This window comes from Copidosoma floridanum, unplaced genomic scaffold (assembly GCF_036245765.1).
Source record: "Copidosoma floridanum isolate Cflo_tuat_1 unplaced genomic scaffold, Cflo_Japanese_pri ptg000020l, whole genome shotgun sequence".
Taxonomy (NCBI): Eukaryota; Metazoa; Arthropoda; class Insecta; order Hymenoptera; family Encyrtidae; genus Copidosoma; species Copidosoma floridanum.
In genome coordinates, this window is record NW_028321897.1 from 2,532,101 (window position 1) to 2,554,732 (window position 22,632).

Sequence of the window (22,632 nt, forward strand, 5' to 3'; positions counted from 1 at the left end):
ATATTTTTAGAAATATCTATGGACTCCTTTCACTTGCTCCTTTGTCATCAAATAAGACTCAAACTTGGTAATGTGGAGCATGACTATTTATTAATAATTTATAAACATCAATCAATATTTCAGGATTAAAAATCTACAATTATAACAAAATAAAACTTAGTGTAAGTTTGATAAAAGTAGAACATTCAATTTCTATATATAAATATTTATAAATACATATAAACATTTTAATAAATAGTCATGCTCCACATTACCAAGTTTTTAGACAATTAATGAATCATAAAAAAAATTTTTTTTTAATTTATTTAACTTATGCATAAATCACATCCAGGCAAATAAATTAAGGTAATTCAAATCCTTCAGAATTGTGTATTTTGTTAACTTTTAGCTTGAAGCAAATGCACCGTATTTACGGTTCATCACGATTGAGTTGAAAATTCGTTGTACAGTAAAATATACCTACATTGAAACAACCGATAGTTTGTATATATTAATAATAAAATAATAGCACATTCTGAACAAGTGAGCTCAGTAGACAATTTCTGTACGGATATATTATGTAAGTCACCCAGGCAAGTAAAAATGACAAGAGTGACCGAGTTGGGTTTGCTCTTTTTTCAATTCTCAGAAGAAAAAAAAATTTATTTTTCATTAATTGAAACTGTAGCTCCACACAAGGTGTGCCCAAATTAATCGCTTCGAAAACATTGCTCAGGCACGAACAGTTGAACTTTGTCATCTGAAAAAATACAAATTACATCACAAGTTGCACTGCTTGAGCTATCATTGTACACTCGGGACTTGGAAACTTGGCAAGACATCAGTATCGAGCTTAGAAACATACAGGAGGTTGATTTCAAAAAAACTGTAAAACTCTGAAACTTCCCTCGTGAAGCTTATCAGAAAAAACAACACGCATTTCCACCGACATTGAATTAAAAAACCTCATAAATGGCCATACCAATAACCCAATAACCCGCATACAAAGGTTTGGGTTTTCAAAGCGCATATTGTACCCGCAGAATCTATACGTATCCATATGTATACGCACATTGCTTCGAGATCCACGCGAGTCCCCACTCGTTTGCCTCTATAATCACCCGACACTTTAGTAAAATTAATGAACCGCCGCAGCAGCATCTGAACCACGTCCCGGCCACTGGCAGTGACACTCGCGTCAGTATAGCGCGCTAGACTTCCACACTCGCGCCAAGCGGCGGCGCGGAGATGTCGCGCCACGGGTTCGGTGGCTCATCGGAGCATCACCAGCAGCAGCGCGAGGGTCGCGCCTACCGGGACGAGTTACCGCTCCCGACTTACGAGGAGGTCGTGGGCACCGCCGGCCTGAAGGCCTTGTTCGCCGGGGGTGCCGCGACGTCCCTCGGACGGGTGGAGGGGCCCGCCGAGCGCAGCGAAGTGCTGTACGAGCCTAGGTTCACGTCGAGCAGGAAGGTATAGGGTCACCACGCGGCCGCTGTTGCGCGTTTGTTCGTTTACGCGACAGATCGGGGGGTTTCGGATGCTGCGGTGTATATTGTTTTCGGTGTGCCGTATGTTTCCTCGTGACGTAAAAGTGCATTACTTGAACACACGTCTGCAGAGCTCTTGTTTGCGGTTCCGTTATCTCGAGTCGCGTCATTACACCGACGACGTGTTTTTCAAAACATTTTCATATTCCGCGCAGACGGCTATCTTTTTCTTTTTTTTTTTTTTTTTTCCTTCATAAACACTACGCTTTACTTCAAGTATATACGCAGATAGGGTTTTAATATCGGAATTTTCATTGGGAGGGGCGGGGGGGGGACAATAGCAGGAGATTTATGATTATTGACCTCGAGTTCCTTTGTATGCCCTGCTCTTCACAAAAAGGAAACGGTATCGCGTGATTTAATGAGTTACCGGTCGTAGCTAATAATTATTAATTTTATTACTACATAGTATATTGATGTTCATTTTACATTTTGATCATCTTAATCGGTAAAAATTGTGAGAATAATGTAAAATCGTTACAGAAGTCGAGGGAATTATATCTGGAAATTTCTATTTTTGGAACAAAGAGTAAAATCTTGATCGTGAATAAATCAGATATGGTACTTACACTTCTGACGATAGCTATCATTAATTTTGCAATAAGAAGTGCGTATATGCATGCAATTAATTACAAAAGACTTTCTTTCTGTAAGGGTAACCATGCAATATTGACACTTCTTGTTTCTCATTAAAGGAAAATTCATTTTCTTACGAACATTAAAACGTACAATCGTTGCATCGCTATTTTTATTTTCTCAAATTACAAGGCTGCTATCAACATCCATAATTTAAAAACGTTCGTAAGTCTGATAAAAATGATGCTTAATGAATACTGCATTTTTTCTTTTTTTTTTTTATGACGATTATACTTCCGATAAGCGTATTTCATTTGAAGTTTTTCATTTCTGTCAAACGAAATAAAAATTTTAACTATATCTCATACTTGCGGTCAATTTAAGTGGGTCATTGAAAACAGCATGGAAAACAAATAGTTGTGATTGTACGTCTTATCAAAACAAAAATATATATTTGTTAAAAATATACACTGTTTAAGCATCCATATTATTTTGTAAGTTCATCGTTCCCAGGCCTGTTATTTTTAATTCAATGTTTTATAAATAAATATTTATATTGTGTGTAGGCATAAAAATATATATATATTTGATGACAAATCATGCGTTTGAAATACTTAAAACAGATCTTTAGATTATTTTTTTATTAAATTTAAATTCTACGTAATACAACATTTCCTTTGACGATAGATCATTGGCACTCTATGATAAAAAGCTCTAGATGAAGGTTAAAACATTACTTTACTGAATACCTAATTTTAGAGATAAAATTGTACAGATATACCAGTAGCATTAAAATTGATCTTGGAATTAAATGCTCCGTCAAACAGTGTGGTTACATCTATTAAAATTCTGATGTATTCTTCTATTTAAAATTTGCAATATAAAAAAAATTTTTTTTTATTTAATCAAACATTTTTCAAGTGATGGTTAAAAACGCACATTCTTATATTTTTATTTTTGCTAGAAAACCTTGAACAACTTTTTCTTTACTTTTTTCGTCAAGTGGAAGGAAAAAAAAATCATTATACACTTTTTATTCTTCCAATTTTTTTTTTTTACAAGCTTGATTTCTAAAAAAAATTCTTATTCAATACGTTGTACCCTAGCTTTCTTAATTTTCAAAATTCTTGACCGATTATAAGTGAATATTTATGCGATAAAAGTATAAAATAGCATTTACAAACTTCGATGTCAAAGAGAACAAAATTTTCTAGAGAATTCTATTACCAAATTTTATCACAAAAATATTTTAGAAAACCAGACAATTCAGTGTGGGCAGGTACTTGATCATTACAGTTTCTTACCTAAAATATTTTCTTATTTTTTGTTTATACTCGAAAAATACCTGTATATTTCTAAACTTTCTTATTGGGAAAGTGATATGCTACATATTTACAATTTTATAAACACTCTATGATAATTTGAATTTTTTTCAGTCTAGTATACTTGTGCTGATAGGACTGATACTCATTCCTCTATGTGCTTTAATCGTTTTCATCCAATTGAAAGGTTGCACCGTTTCACATCAATCACCAAGTAGTATATCCTCAGGTATAACTATAATTTAGTATGTTGTGAATTTGTCTTTTTAAAACACTATATTATTCGTTTGTACGAGTTAATTTGTATCATTGATTTGTAAAAACGAGGTACAAAATATGCAAGGAAGCTTATTTTGAAGCATTTTTTAATCAAAAAATGTTCATATTAGTTTACCGACTCATTTTTAAAATATTTATTAAAATTATCTTCCAGAATTTCTCGATGGCGATAATCTCGATTCTCTGTACAGTAAATGTGTTGACGAAAAAAATAATTTGCTTCAACTGATTCATGGTAAAAAACTGCTATCACAATAATCAATTTTTTAATTAGAAAACAATTTTGATACCATAATATAAAACATCTTTTTTTTGTTATAAATTACAAAATGTATACAGTCCATAATCTCCCATATTAAGTCTAAAAGATCTGTATACGTATTATTTATTAATTAAAATTTAATTATTATTTGAATGGTTATATTAAATTTAGTTATGTGTTTATAGATTTCTTGGGATCATCTGGACCAAACAAGTTACTTCAAAATTATAAGTCTACAATAAATAATAAGGAAGAACTGGAAAAAAGTCTGGAAAATTTACGGGACCAATTGAAAATACTGCATATTAAAAAAGAAAAGTTGGAATGGTTGTTGGATAATGTGAACAAGACTTTCACACAACTTACATATTTAGATAATACTAACGTTAAAAATGAAGATATTAGTACTGGAGAGAATACTGAAGTCAAGTCAGCTAGCAGTGAACAAAAATCACAGACTGTAAGGGAAAAAAGTATACAGGAACGCATAAATGAATGGAGTAAAGTAAGTCGAATTTTTATTAATAGTTTCCTCATGATTTGGGTAGAAAAATTGTGAATTAGTCAAATAATTATCTACTAAAATCATAAGAATATATTTATTAATGAAGTTTTTTTTTTTAACTTTTGCACTATTGTCCAACCTGAACGAAACAATTTCGGTTAACTTAAAATACTTGGTATTCAATGTATCAGTAAAAATTTAGCACCTTGACAACAACCTAATTTGAAATTTTTGGAAATTATTTATTAAATTACGATGTTATTTTTCCTAAAAATTGCTGATTTGATTGCATCAAACGTCAAAATTGTGAGAAAAAGCTTGTTGAAAATTGTGATTGAAACATGGGTTCTTATGATGTTTTTTTAGGTTTTGCTCAAAAAATGCATAATAAACAAAAATGAAAACAAAATCCTAACCTATAAAAGTTTATTCAATCACAGATTGGATCCCGAAGACTGTAAATAGTTACATTTAATTCAAAAATATTGAGCAAAACGCAGTCATACATAGTCATTATCAATGTAAAAAACGCAGACCAGAATTATCTGCAGATGTTTGAAAATTAAACTTCATTTTTTAAATATATTTTCGGAAACTTTCTGTTGAATATTATGATTTTTAATGTTATGAGGGCACTTTAATTCGTTGAATAAATGTTTAACAAAATTTTTATAAATTTCATGAAGACTCATACTTTACGCTCTAGTTGAATTAATAAAATCATGCTTACACTCACTCTTTCATTAAAATTTATCAGTAAATACTATTTAAAAGCAAAAGTGAAAGTACTATTTAAAAACTTCAAAATACTCTCTAAAACATGCTGTTCTTCGCCCATTTAACAAAAAACCTTAGAACTACAATTTATTAGGAAAAAATTTTAACCTTAACTAAGAAACTTAAAACGTCAAGAATTTTTTGTGAATTGTCAATAATTATATTTTTTCAAGTCATAATTTATTAATAACTTGTGAATATTACGTATACAAAATTTCATATGGATGGATTAAAAAAAAATTTTATAATTAATTTGATAAAAATGCGTTGTGTCGTGTGGGGTTTGACAGACTTTAACAGCTGACAATGCTTTTTTTACATGCACTTAGCAAAGGTCGATAAATTATCTGTTCATGTTTCAAATTAAATTTTTTTATTAGAGTCGATAACCAATAATTATCGAGACACTTATTTTTTTTGAATTGCATGAGCTTTCTTGCATTAGTTTTTTGTTATTGCGGTACTATGTTTACATGTATTTTTTCTCGAAAGTAACTACAGGAAAAAGGCCTATTTTTGGGTGCAAAAAATAGGAATCTTAAAAATATTTTTATCAAGGACCGACCGAGGCCCAGTTGGTTAGAAAATAATCTGAAGTGCAGATGGTATCGGAAGGGGAGGGGAGTAAAATTTCTGTCAAATCAACGTTTAAAAAAATTAATTCAGCTCGGATTTTTTTAGAGTCTCGTGGCTAGCTCTGCATCTCAGAGTAACCCAGGGGTAGACTTTGTACAGGTATACCCTAGAGGGAAAGGGCAGGTTTGTATTAAAAATAGATTTATGTAACCTATTATGATTTATGATGAACCGTACTAAAAAAAATGATTCTAGTTTCATCTGAACATTATTATTTAAAAATTCTAAATTGGGTGCAATTGAAAATTTTGACTTTTTTTTTAAAAAGAACCATCACTCGTGGTAGGGGATGCCCATACAAATCATTCGTAACTGGAGTGCACCTTATCATATATCCCTAACATATTAAGATTGAATTCTCTAATTGAGACAGTTAATTTTCACGCAAAAATATAGATAGCTTTCACAAGGATAATTGTTTCAAACATCTTTACATTTAAAATTTTTTTTTGACATGTATCCAGTATATTATTTGATGCAATTAATATAATGTTACAATTTTGGGTAATATTATTCAACAATATTCCAGATGCCGCCTGATACTGCTATTAAAATAGAGACAGCAATACAAAAAGTGAAAGATTTCATGGAGTCAAATGATAAAACCTAAGCCACTGAGTCACAAATGCCAAACACAAGGAACAGTACAAATATTTTATAAAATGGACAAAAAATCGTTTGCAGTCACATTATAAAATATAAAATACAACAATATTGACGGCTGTACAAAAAAAAATTCCAAGAAAAAGACTGAACAAGTCACACATAAAATTTCGAACATCGATAAATAGTTACACTAATAATAGGGTTACATTATTTATAGTCTTCACTGATTTTTAATGTGATACGGTTTTAAGGAAAATTTGTTAAAAAATGTTTTTTGCTTAAAAATATGATAATAATTTCAACAACATACCATAATCTAGGCTTTTAAATATTATCTTACCCATAACTATAAATATAATTAAGCTTTGTTTGTTATTTTTGTACGTCTGGAAATGGCATTAACTGCTTCACGTATTTGTGAAAATTTATAAACCAATTTTGCGTTTTTTTTTTTTTTTTTAACGTATGGAAAAAAGGATGCGTTCTATAAAAATTATTACTGTAGCTCATAACTTGGTGTAGATATATAAGAAATTAAAAAATTAATGTATGTACATATAATATATATACAATATAATATAGTTTATAAACGAAAAATTTTCATCAAAAATTATTTTAGTGCAATTAATAAATCTGTTGTGTATATTTTACGCATGCAATGTTTCAATTTTTTTTTATAACACAACTAAGCATGCAGCAATGTAAACGATAAATTACATGGTAGGTAAAAAAAAAGTCTTTCTTACTACGCTGATAGAAATATGCGTACTATTTTTTGAATCAAACTTTTCATATTTGATTTTATTAAATCATTGTATTGGAGAAATTTCGTATCAATTGATGATTGTTCTCTGTTACGCGAACTCTATTGAGCCTGATCAGGTTGACTTAAGGAGGTTCGGTAGTGATAATTTTTTATGATGAAAATTTTTGAAATTTCGATATGTTGTTTGGGATAATAGTATCAAATTACAGCTAAATTTTTGAAGGGTTTAACCACACCGTTTTCAAGATATATTGACCTGAAAAAACAATATTTTAACATGTAGGCTTATGGAGAAATCACTTAAATTTCACATAAAAAAAAACGGCTAAATGAACTCACTTTTTTTTTTTTTAATGAAAGAATATTGTCAAAATAATATTTTGTCAAAGTTTGAGAGAGCCCTACCACAAATTTCTATTAAAAAACAGCAAAAAATGTGCTGGCAGCAGACGACTTGGCAACGCTGCTTTTGGAGCGCGCTTTGAAATGTAATGAATAGTAAAAACTCCTTTTGTAATTGAAAATTTAATTATAAAAAATTCAACCGAATAAATAAGTACACTGTCATCAGTAGACGACGACAACAGCAGTAGACGACAACAACAGTAGACGTCGCGACGTGCCAGCAGCCGAAAAAATTCACAACGTTGCCAGACGCTCTCCCTCCCCTTGCCTCTCTGAGATTTCCCCCCGCTAACACTACCGAACCTCCTTAAGTTTCAACTACACGGTGCTCAGCCATATTTTACATCAACGTTGGAGTGTTATTTTTTGACCCAATAACCATACTCTCAACGGACCGTGTGCAGATAGCACAAAAAGTTTTTCAACACATTAAATCATATTTAGTATAAGTCATGAAAATAACGTGGATCAATCACCTAACATTTATAATCAAAATGTTGGTAGTCTCATAGCCCCTGTCACGAAATACCATTTTTGCATTTGCACCTATATTTCATATGAAAATCAACCTCTTAACTAGATTCAAGCATACATTAATTTTCACAGAAGTTCACAGTGGCGTAGATTTAACCGCCCTGTGACATGAAATAATAAATTAAGTTGGATTTCAGCGAATTTCAAAATTCTCACACTGTATGATTTTCTGAATTAAAAAGTCACTGACACTATTATTAAATTAAATACAAGTTTTACTCCCATGGCAAAGAGAATTTAGTTCCCAAAATAACATTGAAGACAAAAGTAGTAAGTCTTGAAAAATACACTTTTTTTGTATCAAACAATTTTACTTGCAATAACATTTTAACATTTGAGATGAAGGCAAATATCATTTTGAATCGACCAAAAACTCGTTATGCAATACATTGAAATTTTTACGCATGATGTAACTAAAAATTTTTACTTTGATAATAAAAGTACCAGTCGTGCTTTGTACATGCAAAAATCTACTAACATCAAATCTGTTTCCATAATGTTTGTGCCTCTGATCGTTTCACGAATGAAAATATTATGTCCGTTTATGGATGGGACACTGAAGATACAAACTTATACGTAATTACGATCCCAAAGCGTCGAATTCAATTAGTCTCGATGTCATTTATCACTTCTACTAGGGTGTCAACTGTATTTTGGTAAAAAAATTCCTATTATGTACCGTACGAACAATCCAATATTCTCACTTAATCACATAAATACAGTATTTTACCAAAGCTCAACTTTTGGTAGATCGACTTTACGTGCATTTATAAACATATAATGAAGATGTACCGGTAATAAGTTGAAGAAATTAAAAAAATTTTCGTAAAACCCTTTATCAAAAGTAGTTAATACTTTTCTTAATCGTCTTCTTTTTTCCTGCATCTGATTTTCATAAAAACTTCCCGCACACTTTATTTTGTAAATTTCAGTTTCTTGGATAACATGAGTGAATTAACGGGAACGGACAAGGATAAGTACCATCAAGTTTAATTAATTATAAAAAATTCACTAATAAACGAACTGAGATCGGATGAAGTCAAATCTCACACTTAGCTCGTCGCGCTCCCACACGACTTGATAGATTACTTTTTTTTATTGTCTACAACTTTTGTACTTAACTTTTTTCATCCAACAACTGATTTTCAAGATATTATCAATGAACGTATTTTACACTTACGCTCTCACTGTTTTCGAAAAACCTTTTATGACTATAAGCTCTTAAAATTTATATCAGCCGATTCGTTGAATTTTTACATATTTTTTGGATCAATTAAACTTTAGTTAAGCATTTTTTCCGTTGAGTAGACTTTATATACTTGGTTTAATGAGTTGAATGTATTCAAGACACATTTGAAATTAGTATGCAATTTTAAAGAAAACGTTTCATGTTTTAGCGAATAACCCATTCACATTGATCGACGTTTATAATTTAAATTATTCGACAACGAAATTTACTGCCGAAAAATATATCATGATTTTTAACTAAAAGTTAAAGCAAAAGGTTTTACTGCATGCACAGTCAAACAATTGTTTAAATTCTCCTGAAATTTTACGGTGATAGTAATCATTTACCATTACGGTACCGTGGAAAATTTATGTTGTGTAAACACGACTACGTGCAATTAACTTGTAATAGGCAGAATCCAACAATCTGACTATCTTGAAACATTTGGTGTTATACTATGGAGTCTAATATATACTTAATTTGGGTAAAAAATAAAAAGGCTTGCGAAAGTTATTAAGCGTTTTTTTTTCTTATTTCAAAATACTCATGCATAGTCAAAAATTCCATTCCACACGATGGCTTTTTTTATATGACCTAATACCTAATTACTATAGGATATCATATAAGTAAGCAACTGGTATAATGCCTTTTACCATGGCATGCAGATTTGCAGGTAATAGTAAAGAACATCGATGCCTCAGAAAAGGAAGGGCTAGTCATTACTTACTTACAATCATGTTAAGCAGTGAGCTTAATGATTATTTTAATGAAAAAATATCTGGTTTCTGAATAAGCTTTGTAAAATTATATTTCTTAACTTTTTTGGAATTACATGAATGTTTAAAAGCTGCTGAATTAATTGATGGATTACATTGAATCACGCAGTTTTTTGTTACGATCAGAATACAGATAAAAAATTTAAACAATTTTTTCAGCCACATGCCTCATTAGCTATAATATTGGCTTCGTATAATCTCGAGAAAGTGTTTTGCCACAAAGCATGTATGTTATTATTACACATAAGAGTGAATTTCCATGTTTCCTTACGCTTTGGTTAGATTTTGACAGTCAATTAAAATCGAATGATATAACTTTCAGAAGTTTTGAACTACAAAAACATGTGAATCAACTTACAAAAAATATTGACTTATTTGTAAAATAAACAATTACTTAGCTAATTAGTAATAAGTTATTTCCAATGTTTTCTGTTCTTCGATCTCGTTTTCTCAGATGTTCCTTTGCTTACTTTTTCCTTTGTTAAACAGTAGAAAATAAATATTTACAAAGATATGTATTTAATACACTTTTATTACAAAAATAAAAAACATTAATAATTACCAATTTGAATGAGAAGTTGAATGACAAACATGTGCAAATATAAACGATATTAGCTCGACTTAATATTATCTTTCTGTGCCTAAACTGTATTGATCAGCTTGTACGTAATATAAACGCCCTAGCAAATATTGTTTCTGACAAAAAACCAAAACTAAAACTAAAAATATGCTGCCATACAAGAAACATAAAAAGTATTACTTATTAGCTACCTTAGGTATCAATAAGGACGTTGATGTATGACGGGCTTGCGATTTGAGGAAAAGTATTACCGCAGTTATGCTAGCTTGAGAGAGAGATATTTTGTGATCTAGTGGTAAAATATCAGCTGCGTTGTCCTTTTTTTCTTCTGAGTGACTTGAAACATTCAAAAATTCATACTTGTTGTATAATCTTAAGAAGTACAATTTGATGTCATCCTCTAAAAGTTCACCAATGCATTCGACCAGTTTCGTAAAAGATGGTCTAAAAATCGTGTTTTCCTCCTAACAACAAAGCATAATATCGTAGCTAAAAGAAAAATGAAAAGCGTACAATAATAGTTTCCAAATATAGGGTATCAAACTCAATAACAAATTTGTTTTACATGTCTTTGGTGGCATAACTAGGACATCTCATGCGGTAGCCTTCGATAAGTTTTTGATACATTCTCTCGAACCCCATACCTGAGTAAGGTATTCCGGCTAGGGTGAAAAATTCCCATAAAACTACACCAAATGACCACACGTCTGACATAGTTGAAAAGACCCCGTCCCTCATAGATTCAATAGCCATCCACTTAACAGGAAACTTTCCTTCATGTTGCTTTTTATAGTTTTCATCCTTGTACAATGCCTTTGCCAAACGAAAATCACAAATTTTAACAACATTGTATTCTGCCAGTAAAATATTTCTTGCAGCCAAGTCACAGTGTAACACCTGCGAATGCAGTTATAAGTATAAACTCTAATGATGAAGAATTGAACCTGCTAATAAAAAAAATTAATGTGTCATAAAATGTGATTCTGAAAGAAAATTTTGATGACTCTTTTAATTTACTTTTATTTAAAAGCACGATATGGGAAGGTGATTAATAAGTTAATATTACTATTATAACACTAATGATGAAGAATTGAATCTGCTAATAAAAAAAATAATAAAATGTGTAATATTTTCAAGTTTGAAGAAATGCAGCTATTGGAAGCTGGTCTTACGCATTTTGAAGAAGGAGCACTTGATCTACTGAACCCAGAACTAACAGTAGATGATCAAGCAGATCTTCCTCCTTACGACAAAAGATGGGAGTTTTCTAGAGAAAAATTAAAATTAGGTAAAAAAATTATATTGTCTGAACGAAGAAATCGTAAGCAATGAAATGACCAATAATAAAGTATAACTTATAATTCATTCATCTTAAGGTAAACAATTGGGTAGTGGAGCTTTTGGAGTTGTGTATTAAGCAGAAGCTTGTGGAATTCTTACTGGAGAATCAGTTACAACAGCAGCTGTAAAAACAGTTCGCAAAATGCAGATCTAATGTATATTAGTGCACTAGCAAAGGAGCTCCAAATTATGATTTATCGAGGACATCACTTAAATATCATAAATCTTTTAGGTGCTTGCACTAAAAATATAACCAAACGTAAGAAATCACGTAAAACTGTAAAAACTACATATAAAAGAAATTATTCAAACAAAAAATTAAATTATGTTTTAGGTGAACTTTTGGTAATCGTCGAGCTCTGCAGATTTGAAAATCTGGAAAGCTATCTTGAGTGCCATCGAGAAAGTTTTATCAATCAAATTGATCTGAATATGGGTAAAATTAATCCACGTATAGGAAAAAATATTAGAAGGTATTAGTTTTACTTCTTACTAACATAACTTTTACAAAACAGAAAGAATGAATCTTGAGTGGATGACAAAAAGTAGTTTTACAAGAAAAAAACTAATAAGCCAAACCAAACAAAAACAGACAAAATATTTTGTCCACTTATGAATAAGAAAGAGTTACAAATTCTGATATGCTACCATACTTTCAACTAACAGATCAAAACACAAGGCATTTGTCATTTCCGATTATATCAATACGGCTTCCAGCAATAACAAGACAAACAATGAGCCCATTATCTATATAACGACTCTGAGGCTCACAGCTTTGACGGTGAATCTAGTGATGATCTCAACAATGATGGCATCCAGCCAGGTTAGCGCTCTAATTATGGGGGGGACTACATAGAAAGTGATTTTGAGAATCTCTGCTCACAGGATCTTTTTTTATGGGCTTATAAGGTGGCAAATGGCATGGAGTATCTTTCCCAACGGAGAGTAAGTAGATAAAAGAATACAAGATTTCTTGATGACGTATTCTCGATTGTACACTAACTAATTAGAGTTTATACTTATAACTGCATTCGCAGGTGTTACACTGTGACTTGGCTGCAAGAAATATTTTACTGGCAGAATACAATGTTGTTAAAATTTGTGATTTTGGTTTGGCAAAGGCATTGTACAAGGATGAAAACTATAAAAAGCGACATGAAGGAAAGTTTCCTGTTAAGTGGATGGCTATTGAATCTATGAGGGACGGGGTCTTTTCAACTATGTCAGATGTTTGGTCATTTGGTGTAGTTTTATGAGCCGCCGTAGTCACCGATGCATAAACCGCTTTCACTCTCTGATATGAAGCTCAACTTCGATGTTATCGATCGAGCACGTTGAAACTGCAAGCGCTCTCAGAAGTAACGAAATCTTGGGAACGAATAACCACTCCACTTCCACTCTGTAAAAAAATTTGATACTTTGGTGAATTGTAGATTAAGTATTAAACAATACGATTCTGAAAACATTTTTCATCTGACGTTGTTAACAACTTTTTTAGGCCATTTTGCCAAAGTACTTTTTTTTCATTTAGCTGTGGTTTGCAAACACTATCTATTCGATCTTACTAAAATTGGGTGTGGTTGTTGAAGACTACTAAAGCTACAACTCTGCCAAATTTCAGCTCTCAATGTTTATACTAAAGAGAGTTATTAATTTTTAAATATTGTCCTAAAAATCGAATTTTTTTGCTGAGAAACTTTTGGACCAATCGAGGTTGACCAGAGCTTATTTTGTTAATCTTTTTGTCACACGTACTTCAATTTTCTTTTTTTTCTTAAGGCTTTCTGTTCATTTCCGACGCTAAAAACCGCGTTTTACCATTTTTGCCCATTTATCTAAGCATAAAAAAAAGATATTTTTTGTTCAATTTTATTACAACCGATTTGCTTTGTTGAATTCTTTACAAAATATTTTTTTCGATCTTGTCTGGATTTCTTGAAAAATTACCGACATTTAAGCTAATTTGATCACACTATGGGTACTATTTATAAAACGCAGCGATTTTCTCAAGCACACCCCAGCTATAATCAAGTTTAACGGAAGGATATTTTCCAATAAACCACCTAACTCGCTGTACTTATACCGACCTTTGTATAACCTGAGCTGACCACGCGTTGGCTTTCGTTCGAAAAGGAAGCTTCTGGAGGTCCAGACATAACGAGAAAAATCGAAAATTTGTTTTAAAAATCGGATAAATCGTTTTTCGGCATCCCGGATACTTATTCATGACATTAAAAAAGACCGAGAAAAAAATCTTGGTAATTTTAGACGGTTTTCGGACCCACGACCCCTCAATATCTCTGGCTAGGATGCTAGAACGCTATCTACTAAGCAATTGAAGCTCTGTAATTAATTAATGTAATAAACATATTATAATGTAAATGTCATTAAGATAGTTGGTGCAAATGAATACATGTATACCTGTTCAAATTAACGTTTATTGAGTAATTTGCTATATAAATTATTAATAATTAATAATTTCTCATTGAAACAGCATAAAAAACTTATAAATTCCATAGATCTCGAGAAATATTTAAAAATTCTAATAAAGTTCAAAAAGGTTAGGAAAATTTCAACACTACATAGATATACTGAAAGTATTGCAAGACACACGAAAATTCAAATATTTAAAAGACGGCTTGGCTAAATAATCTTAAATTTTAATATGTTATAACTAAAAGTATCCGTAGTAGCACATTCGTTCTTTGAAAAAATCTATTGAGCGATTTTTTTACATTTGATTTTAATGTCTGTTTTCACGGGGTTAGTCTATACTTCCAATGGTAAAGAGTCCAACTATGAAGCTTTGTATCTCAAAAACGGCACGGGCAATATTTTCAAAATGAATTCAAAACGAATGATGTATAGCGATACAGCTAAGCGATCCCCAAAGTTTGATGAAAATTTGTCGTAAGTCGATTTTTGGACCAACTACCTTAAATTAAGTTTTTCTGATACGGTAGGACTCTGATCGGGTGTAAAGCATCGTTGATGATACTCCCGAAGAAACGTGTTGCCTTTTAAGTACAATGATTCTTAAAAATTCTATTGCTAAGAGTTGATAACATTTACTTATTCTTAGAAACTTGGATGCAGTATAAAGTTTTCTTATAACAATCAGGTATAAAATTCCTGGATTAATTAATATTAATAAATTTAACTTTACAAGTTGTTTATGTGGGACAGTAACCCTGTCATCAGACGCAAGGAGTCGTTTGTTATGTTTCTTCAAAAACAAAGTTCAATTATATGCATTGATGGTTGTTACCTTTTACAATAATTTTTTGAGATTTTTTTGCTGGCCAAAATCCATTTTTTGCAACACACGAATAATCACCACTGTCACTTTTCAAAAGATATCGTATTATTAATTTTTGATTTCTGTCCTCTAAGCTAAACTGTTTTAAGCATACGTTTGGTTATTATGCAATATGATAAATGTAAATCAATACCTGTAACTGGGATGTTTCATCAATTCCATGGAATAGCAATTCCAGGTAAATTTTGTAGCTCCACGATATATTAAATTTTGATGTACTTTTAACATGGCAAACAAACGTCGCACTTTCATTAACGGTGTAGTACCGATTAAGATACAACATATCAAATTCCACCGATGGCTTATCTGTAAACAAAAAATAAATACAAAGGGTTGTAATACAACAAGGGTGTTACATTACAAATAAAAGGAAAAAATTACAAACTCGCAGAATTCTAACTTCTCTACCAGAGTCCTAGTTCATACTTTTTTAATACAAACAACTTTCTGGGCTTAATATGTATTAAAATAATACACAAAAATATATTTTGAGTGAGTTAATTAAAAATAAAATATCATTACGACAAGACTAGATGCATGACACCGCATATTTTGGATTCAACGTAAAGTTAAATAATAAAAATACACTTGACCTATGATATCTACAAAGGATCAGAGTATCAGAGTACTTGAAAAAAAGAGTATTTTTTGATACTAGTGAAATCTATTGTATGAGCACTGATTCTTGAAATCATTAAACAGTTGATATATTATGTATCCGTAAAGTATATATACTATATATACGTAAAGTATCTAAGTATAGATTTGAAGTTATGTACATTTTTATTACTATGATTATTTTTATGGTTACTATTATTACGAATACTGAGAAATAATTATTTTCGTCGTTACGCCCAAATACAAAAAAAAATGTATTTTATCTTTTTTCATCTTATTCTACAGTTATACCAAAAAATATGTGTGTTTGGTAGAAAATTTGAAAATAGTTCAATTAAGTATACATACATTGATACGCATACATTGATCATGCTAAAAAAAGATAATACAAATAAGGCCACTAAATGATACATACAAGGACCCTTAAATGCGACACATTTTTTTTTTTTCATCAAAAAGATTTAGTTATGAATGTTTTATCTAAAATTTGTAAGACGGAAAGTGATACATAATTAGATAATTCATAGACCATGAGAGGAAGATTTTTTGAGCAAAAGAAAATTTTTACTGTGCAATTCAGTATAATTTTTTGATAGCTTAGTAATATGACCAGAAGTGAAAAACTTCCCAAAATGACTGAGCTAGACGGTATTTTTATATGTTCTGTTTTGGTAAATATTATATAATTTTTGGTCAGTCTGAAGCAGCCGTACCTCAGATTGGCTCCTAGGTAACTGAGTTGTGATCGCTCATTATTACCTATACATGTACATGATGGATTCCAACTTATTCTGAGATTTTCGACGAATTGTAGTTTCAGAAGCAGAAATATTTGTACTTTATAGGTACTTGAATTATTGTAATGCAAATGAGTGGCTATATTATTAAGAGTCTTGTTGATGTTGGGCAGTTTTAAATGATTATAATTTTGAATTGTTAAAAATGTTTGATTTACCAAGAATTTCAAGATGAAACGTTAAGTTTTTTTTTCCCGCTATATTTTCAGCTATAAGTGTATAAATGCCCGTATTGTAGGCATTAATATTATTTATACGTAAGCTACTTGTTGATTCGTTGTACTTCGTTATTATTGTGTAGTCTTGATTTTCGAAGTAATACATTTGTCCACCATGATGGTCTACCCTGAAAAGACATATAATTTTCTATAAGACTAATTACAAATGGCGATTTATACTTATTAAAACAAACGTTCAAAAAAGTTGAATGTGTTACCACTTTAAAATAGGTGTTGGACATGCAGTGACGTAAGCCACAAAAGTCACAGATTTACTAACTATGCCATATACGTTTTTATCGGTAGACGTAAGATTAATGTATGGATTGTTAGAATCTGTCAAAAAAGATGAGGTAGGGCGTATTGATCATTATTATAAAGTAAATAGAAGTTAGGTGTCTATAATATACCATATACGCAGATATACACATCAGAAGTTTTTGCTTCATTAAACGATGATTTTACTTGACATACGTAATTCCCTTGATCGCCGTAAGTCACGTTGTCAATTATGAGCTCAGATGTTATTGTATTAAATTCGTCATACTTGATTCCAATTTCTTCAACAGTTTCCGAAATTATTCTAGAAGTCTAATTAATATAAATGAGTTATAATTTGTAAAATGTATTAAAAATATTGCATGATAACTTTCGTTTGTTACTAAAATACGTTAAAGTATTCCATTTTACCGTGTTCTGCGGGATTTTCCAAAAAAGATTGTAAAAGGCTTCTCTGATGACTGTAACAGAACATTTGACACTCAATCTTGAGCCTGTAGAGATGTCTTTTGAACCATCTATTTCAACTTTCGGCGTACTCATGCATGAAGAAACTGACATAAAATAAACTTCTATTTTGATTATGCGTGACAAACCGTTTTGATTTACTGAGCAAGTGAATGCACCAAGGTAATCAAATTTTGCATTCTTGATAATGTATCCAAATTTGGGATCAAAAGTTGTCTCTTCACTGCGTTCGAAATACCTATAAGGATAATAAACATCTTGAGAATTCGCAATATTTAGTTAATAGAAATATATTTTGAGTTATGTTACTTTTTCCTCTTTTTCTTAAGTAACTTTGAATTCAGGGGAAGTTGTCTGGCACGGAAAAATTATGTGACCATTACATCCAGAAGCCAATAAATTACTCCCTTTTTCATGAACATACACGAATGGATTTTTACTAGCTGCATATAAAAATTTACTATGCTTTAAAAAAATACTTACCAAGTAGTGGTATGATAGTTTGTAAATATTTAATTTTTCAATCTTACATTTAACATAAACGTACATCCAACTAGATTTTGTGTCATAGTTTTCAAACGTCATGTTTGTTATTTGTTTGCTTTCATCAGCACAAAAGTACCAGCCAGTGTCTCCAAACACGGTTGATGATCTTATAAATGTCTTGTTATTGCTCCTGCCTTCCGGTATTATATCAGGTCGAGAGGTTGTCTTTTTTCCAAGGCAAAAGTTTTTCGTTATTATTTCTCTAGAATATTCAAATTCTACCACCAAAATGTACATCAAATGGCCAAATTGTCCAACTTACCCTGCCTCTTGTATTGCTGGTGGGAAAATGAAAATCAATATTAGCATTGCTCATGCATGTTATTTTGAGAGTTTCTCCTTCATTAATCTGCAACTCGGTTACATTTGGATACATCTGAGGCTTAAATCCATGGCAGCCTATAAATATTACGATAAATTGATCTTGCAATTAAAATGTAGTCTTAGTTTTTAGCTAAAAAGTGTGTGTCTCTTAAAAAAAAAACTACTATTTACAAAACCATAAAGCTTTTCGATGTCTTATAAACGTAGACATGCATTAATAACTGACTTTTCAGAGCTATTAATAGCACTGAAATTTTTGACTTAATTTAAAACTTTTGAATGCTTACTGCGTTTTATAAATACAAATTTTTCCTGAAATATTATTTTTTCTCTGTGAAGAACTAACATTCTCAAAAAAAAATTTATTCTCCAATATGTCAAGTAATAATAGAAAAAAAAGTAATTTCGTAACGAGAGCAGAAATTTGTGGATTTTATTTGACTTTAAGAACGAAATGGGGGCAGTAATGTAGTACAACGCAAAATACTTTTTTAATTGAATCAAACTTAGTTTTTGGTTGAATACTTAGTTCAGTATAGCACGGAATCTATACAAGTTAAGGTAGTTTATCCCAAAATCACTTTATTTACAATCTTCTTTAAACTTTGCATATCACTTCATTAGAGTGTAATGCATAAATGTTCAAAATTTCATTGACTGTCCGTACCGTTTTCGAGATATGAAGCTGCAAATTTGGACTCTTTAACACGGTAAGCATAGGCGAGCTGCGCGAAAAACGAACGTTTTGATTAATTAAACAAAAAGTATATTTACAATTCTTATGAAAAATTATGAGCATGAAGTAAAATATATGACGAATCTACTATATTTCACACAGAGATGCCATCCGTACAGTTTTTTAATAAATCAAATTGAAAGTTAGCAATTTTCCAAATGAAGCAGACAATAAATTGCTGGTTATCTGATATGTGGCAACAAAACGTATTGCAGTCGCATGGAGATGAGTCGCTGGCAATATATATAGATATACGTACTGTATCGATGCAACAGAACAGCTGTTTGAATTAATGTTTATTAACAAAATATTAATTGAATTAACGAAATAATTTTTAGAAATTTATACACGTGATTGATTTATGTGTACTTGTAGAAGTTGTTTTTTGTGAAATTGTGTTTTGTAATTAGTTGTTACACCGAGTGTGAGAAAAAGAGGTTAGGTTAATGAAATTTTTACTGATACTGGTTGCTCATGTTAACCAAGGAATTTCTAACCTAATCAACCAGCAGAACAGTTGGAACGATCGACTTAGGTGTAGGTACTGGTGGTACTGCTATATGTAAAGTATTGCTGCGACGTACGTAGCCAGATTTTTCTAACCACGAGTGTATGAGTGTGTGAGTGTACATAGATATGTAGAATTCAATGTGTGTATGCCAGTAGTGACAAACTTTTTCTTTACTATCTATGTGTACTCATTCGTATAGCAAAAGTAGTTATGGATGAGCTCCACTGGTGGAGATAAACTACCTTAAGTTAGAGAAACAGGTAGAAGTCTATACCATACTTAGTACGAATATTTATTTAAAATTCGCGCTTAAATTATTAAATAGCGAGAAATAACTCTTTCCTTCATTGTGCCTAATAAATTTCAGTTCAGTTAAGCTTCTCTCATCTTTTTCTACAGATTTACCGATAAAAATGTACAATAAAATTGTTAAAAGAACAAAAATACGACATGTGTATACTCAAATACTCAAATTAAGATTTTTCCACCGTTTCTTACCTCGAACTGGTTTTACTAAGAAGTTAGTTAGAAGCGCGATTTTTTATGTATGTGTGATAAGCATGATGTTAAAATTGTGCAGTGTTTTTAACAGTGTGTAATGCTGGTTACAAGTATCTACTGAGCTTACAACATGCAGGCCATATAAAGATAGTGCCTTGTAATGGCTGATTAAAAAAAGTGCCTCTCTGTTGTTTCTGAGTACTGTTTAGGTATATTACTATATACATATTTCCGTTTCTGAAATGTCTGCCTTTTCTCGCACTCAACTACTCACGAATTAACAAGCGTTGTTTGTTTGGAAGCAAAACGGTCTTAGTCAATTTAAAGTTGTCGGTGGTATTTCCAAGTTGCGCTTCGAAGGTCACGGGCTGTGTTAGTAAAAGGCTCCATCAGTTGAGTCATTAAACGTCACGTGATCATTTGTCATGAGCCCCCCTTTGCGCACTCAAATTTGTACTTAGCGTTCTAGTTACGTTGATCATCTTAGTAATGTACTACGTGAAAATTTTGATTGTCATTGATTTATTCGGTCTATGTTTTAATGAAATCACCATAAAAAGCAAATTACCTGTTCAAACAAGTGTCAAATAAAAACAAAGTGGTATGTAGCCATAATGACTAATGTCATAGACATGATTGCACAAATTCATTATGTTAAATACAAGTTAATATTAAAGGTAATTACTATGTATACATAGTGAAATAATGAGTACATTTATGATTTAGAACAACTAACTAGTACAGGAAAAGGTTAGGTTACTACAAAATGGACAAAATTATTTCAGTGTATCAGTAATCCTTTTTTTCAATAGAAAATATGTACTCTAGAAGGACTTTCTCGAACTTTTTAGCAAAATAAAAATAATCCTACCACGAAGTGGAAAAAATTCAATGATTAGGCAGTCAATACTAGTTGTTAGTTGAAGAGCTATGTATCAAAATATACATCATTCGAAAATATTTTTGATGATGTATTTTTATGTCCGGTCTTTGCTAATTTTAATTAAAATCTTTATACATCTTCATGAAATAATTTAATAAATCATTTTTCAGGTATGAATTCTTAACGCTAGATCTTAAAATTTACGATTTTCCCGATTTTACGTCATAACTTTTGCATAGTAATATCCTTCAAATTCTCATATTTTATCAAAATTAATACAAAAAATTCTTACTACCGGCATACACCGCTAGTCATTACTTACTTACAATCATGTTAAGCAGTGAGCTTAATGCTTATTTGTTATTAATGACTATTTAAGTACGAGCAATCATAGCGTGATTTTAAAATCGTTTTCGAATGAAATAATAATCGTTAAAATAATTAGTTAAATTACAAATGCAATCACTAATTTCCACACAAAATCACTGGTTTCTGACAAAGTTTTGTTTTATAAAATTTTAAAACTTTTTTTGGAATTATAGCCTATGTTGAAAAAGTCTGCTGAATAATTAGATTACATTGAATGACGCAGTTTTTGTTTCGATCAAAATACAGATAAAAATTTAAACAATTTTTTCAGCCACAGGCCTCATTAGCTATAATATTGGCTTCGTATAATCTCAGCCAATGAAAGAGTGCCAATTGTAACTCCAGTGTTTTGTGCCGTATAAAAATAGAAGCGTTGCTTAACACGGTAAACTTTTACATTCAACATACTTGGATTCCTACAATTTTTCGTAGATCGTCACAAAAAAAATTATGAAAATTTAAATGGAACCTTTACATGCATGCAACGTTGTCGATTTAAAAAACGAAAGTGTGTTGAACATTATTGAAATCCCAAAATTTTTTTATACCTTATTTTTTCATCACATCACAAGAATGACTCTTCAAAATTTGAATAAAAGCGTGGGATGAAAATAATTTAAGAGAATATGCAACATTGGATATTATGCCACCGCGTTGCTAGAAACTGTTACGTATTTAGATTTTCCTAATAGTTATAATGACCTAAGTACTTATCCTAAGATTCTGTTTTACTTAAAAATTGGATGAACGTTAATCAAGTTGCTTTGCAATAGTGAGGCTTTTTATTTTTCAGTGAAAAAAGGGATTGACTGCAAAAATTAACCGTAGATAGAAAAATACGTTGGATTTAAACCATTTTTCTGGTTATTTCTTACACAGGCACTAAACAAAATGTTTTTTCCCAGAAATACATTTAATAGAAGCCAATTAAATACAATTAA

General features: G+C 31.0%; 2 protein-coding genes across 2 annotated transcripts; one reads left to right on the top strand and one right to left on the bottom strand.

Annotated features, from left to right (window-relative positions):
• Window positions 1-1,227: 1,227 nt before the first annotated feature.
• Window positions 1,228-6,946, top strand: LOC106641996 (uncharacterized). Its single transcript, XM_089594008.1, has 5 exons — window positions 1,228-1,452; window positions 3,542-3,656; window positions 3,861-3,941; window positions 4,154-4,473; window positions 6,416-6,946. The coding sequence occupies exons 1-5, from the start codon at window positions 1,228-1,230 to the stop codon at window positions 6,494-6,496; spliced, it is 822 nt and encodes a 273-aa protein (XP_089450134.1). The 3' UTR covers window positions 6,497-6,946.
• A 10,342-nt stretch (window positions 6,947-17,288) lies between these two features.
• Window positions 17,289-18,184, bottom strand: LOC149374305 (uncharacterized). The gene is made up of 4 exons (XM_089594009.1): window positions 18,131-18,184; window positions 17,765-18,059; window positions 17,485-17,665; window positions 17,289-17,410 (listed from the first exon to the last, which is right to left on the bottom strand). Exons 2-4 carry the CDS (start codon window positions 17,912-17,914, stop codon window positions 17,289-17,291), a joined length of 453 nt encoding a protein of 150 aa, XP_089450135.1. The 5' UTR covers window positions 17,915-18,059; window positions 18,131-18,184.
• Window positions 18,185-22,632: the final 4,448 nt, after the last annotated feature.

Bases quoted from the DNA above. Each gene is read 5' to 3' on its own strand.
- LOC149374305 (XM_089594009.1), bottom strand. From the start codon at position 17,914: ATGTCAGTTTCTTCATGCATGAGTACGCCGAAAGTTGAAATAGATGGT. The intron at 17,666-17,764 runs GTAAAATGGAAT...TATATTAATTAG, and splicing joins GGAAAATCCCGCAGAACACG to ACTTCTAGAATAATTTCGGA. The intron at 17,411-17,484 runs GTATATTATAGA...CTTTTTTGACAG, and splicing joins TGTGTATATCTGCGTATATG to ATTCTAACAATCCATACATT.
- LOC106641996 (XM_089594008.1), top strand. From the start codon at position 1,228: ATGTCGCGCCACGGGTTCGGTGGCTCATCGGAGCATCACCAGCAGCAG. The intron at 1,453-3,541 runs GTATAGGGTCAC...AATTTTTTTCAG, and splicing joins GGTTCACGTCGAGCAGGAAG to TCTAGTATACTTGTGCTGAT. The intron at 4,474-6,415 runs GTAAGTCGAATT...ACAATATTCCAG, and splicing joins GCATAAATGAATGGAGTAAA to ATGCCGCCTGATACTGCTAT.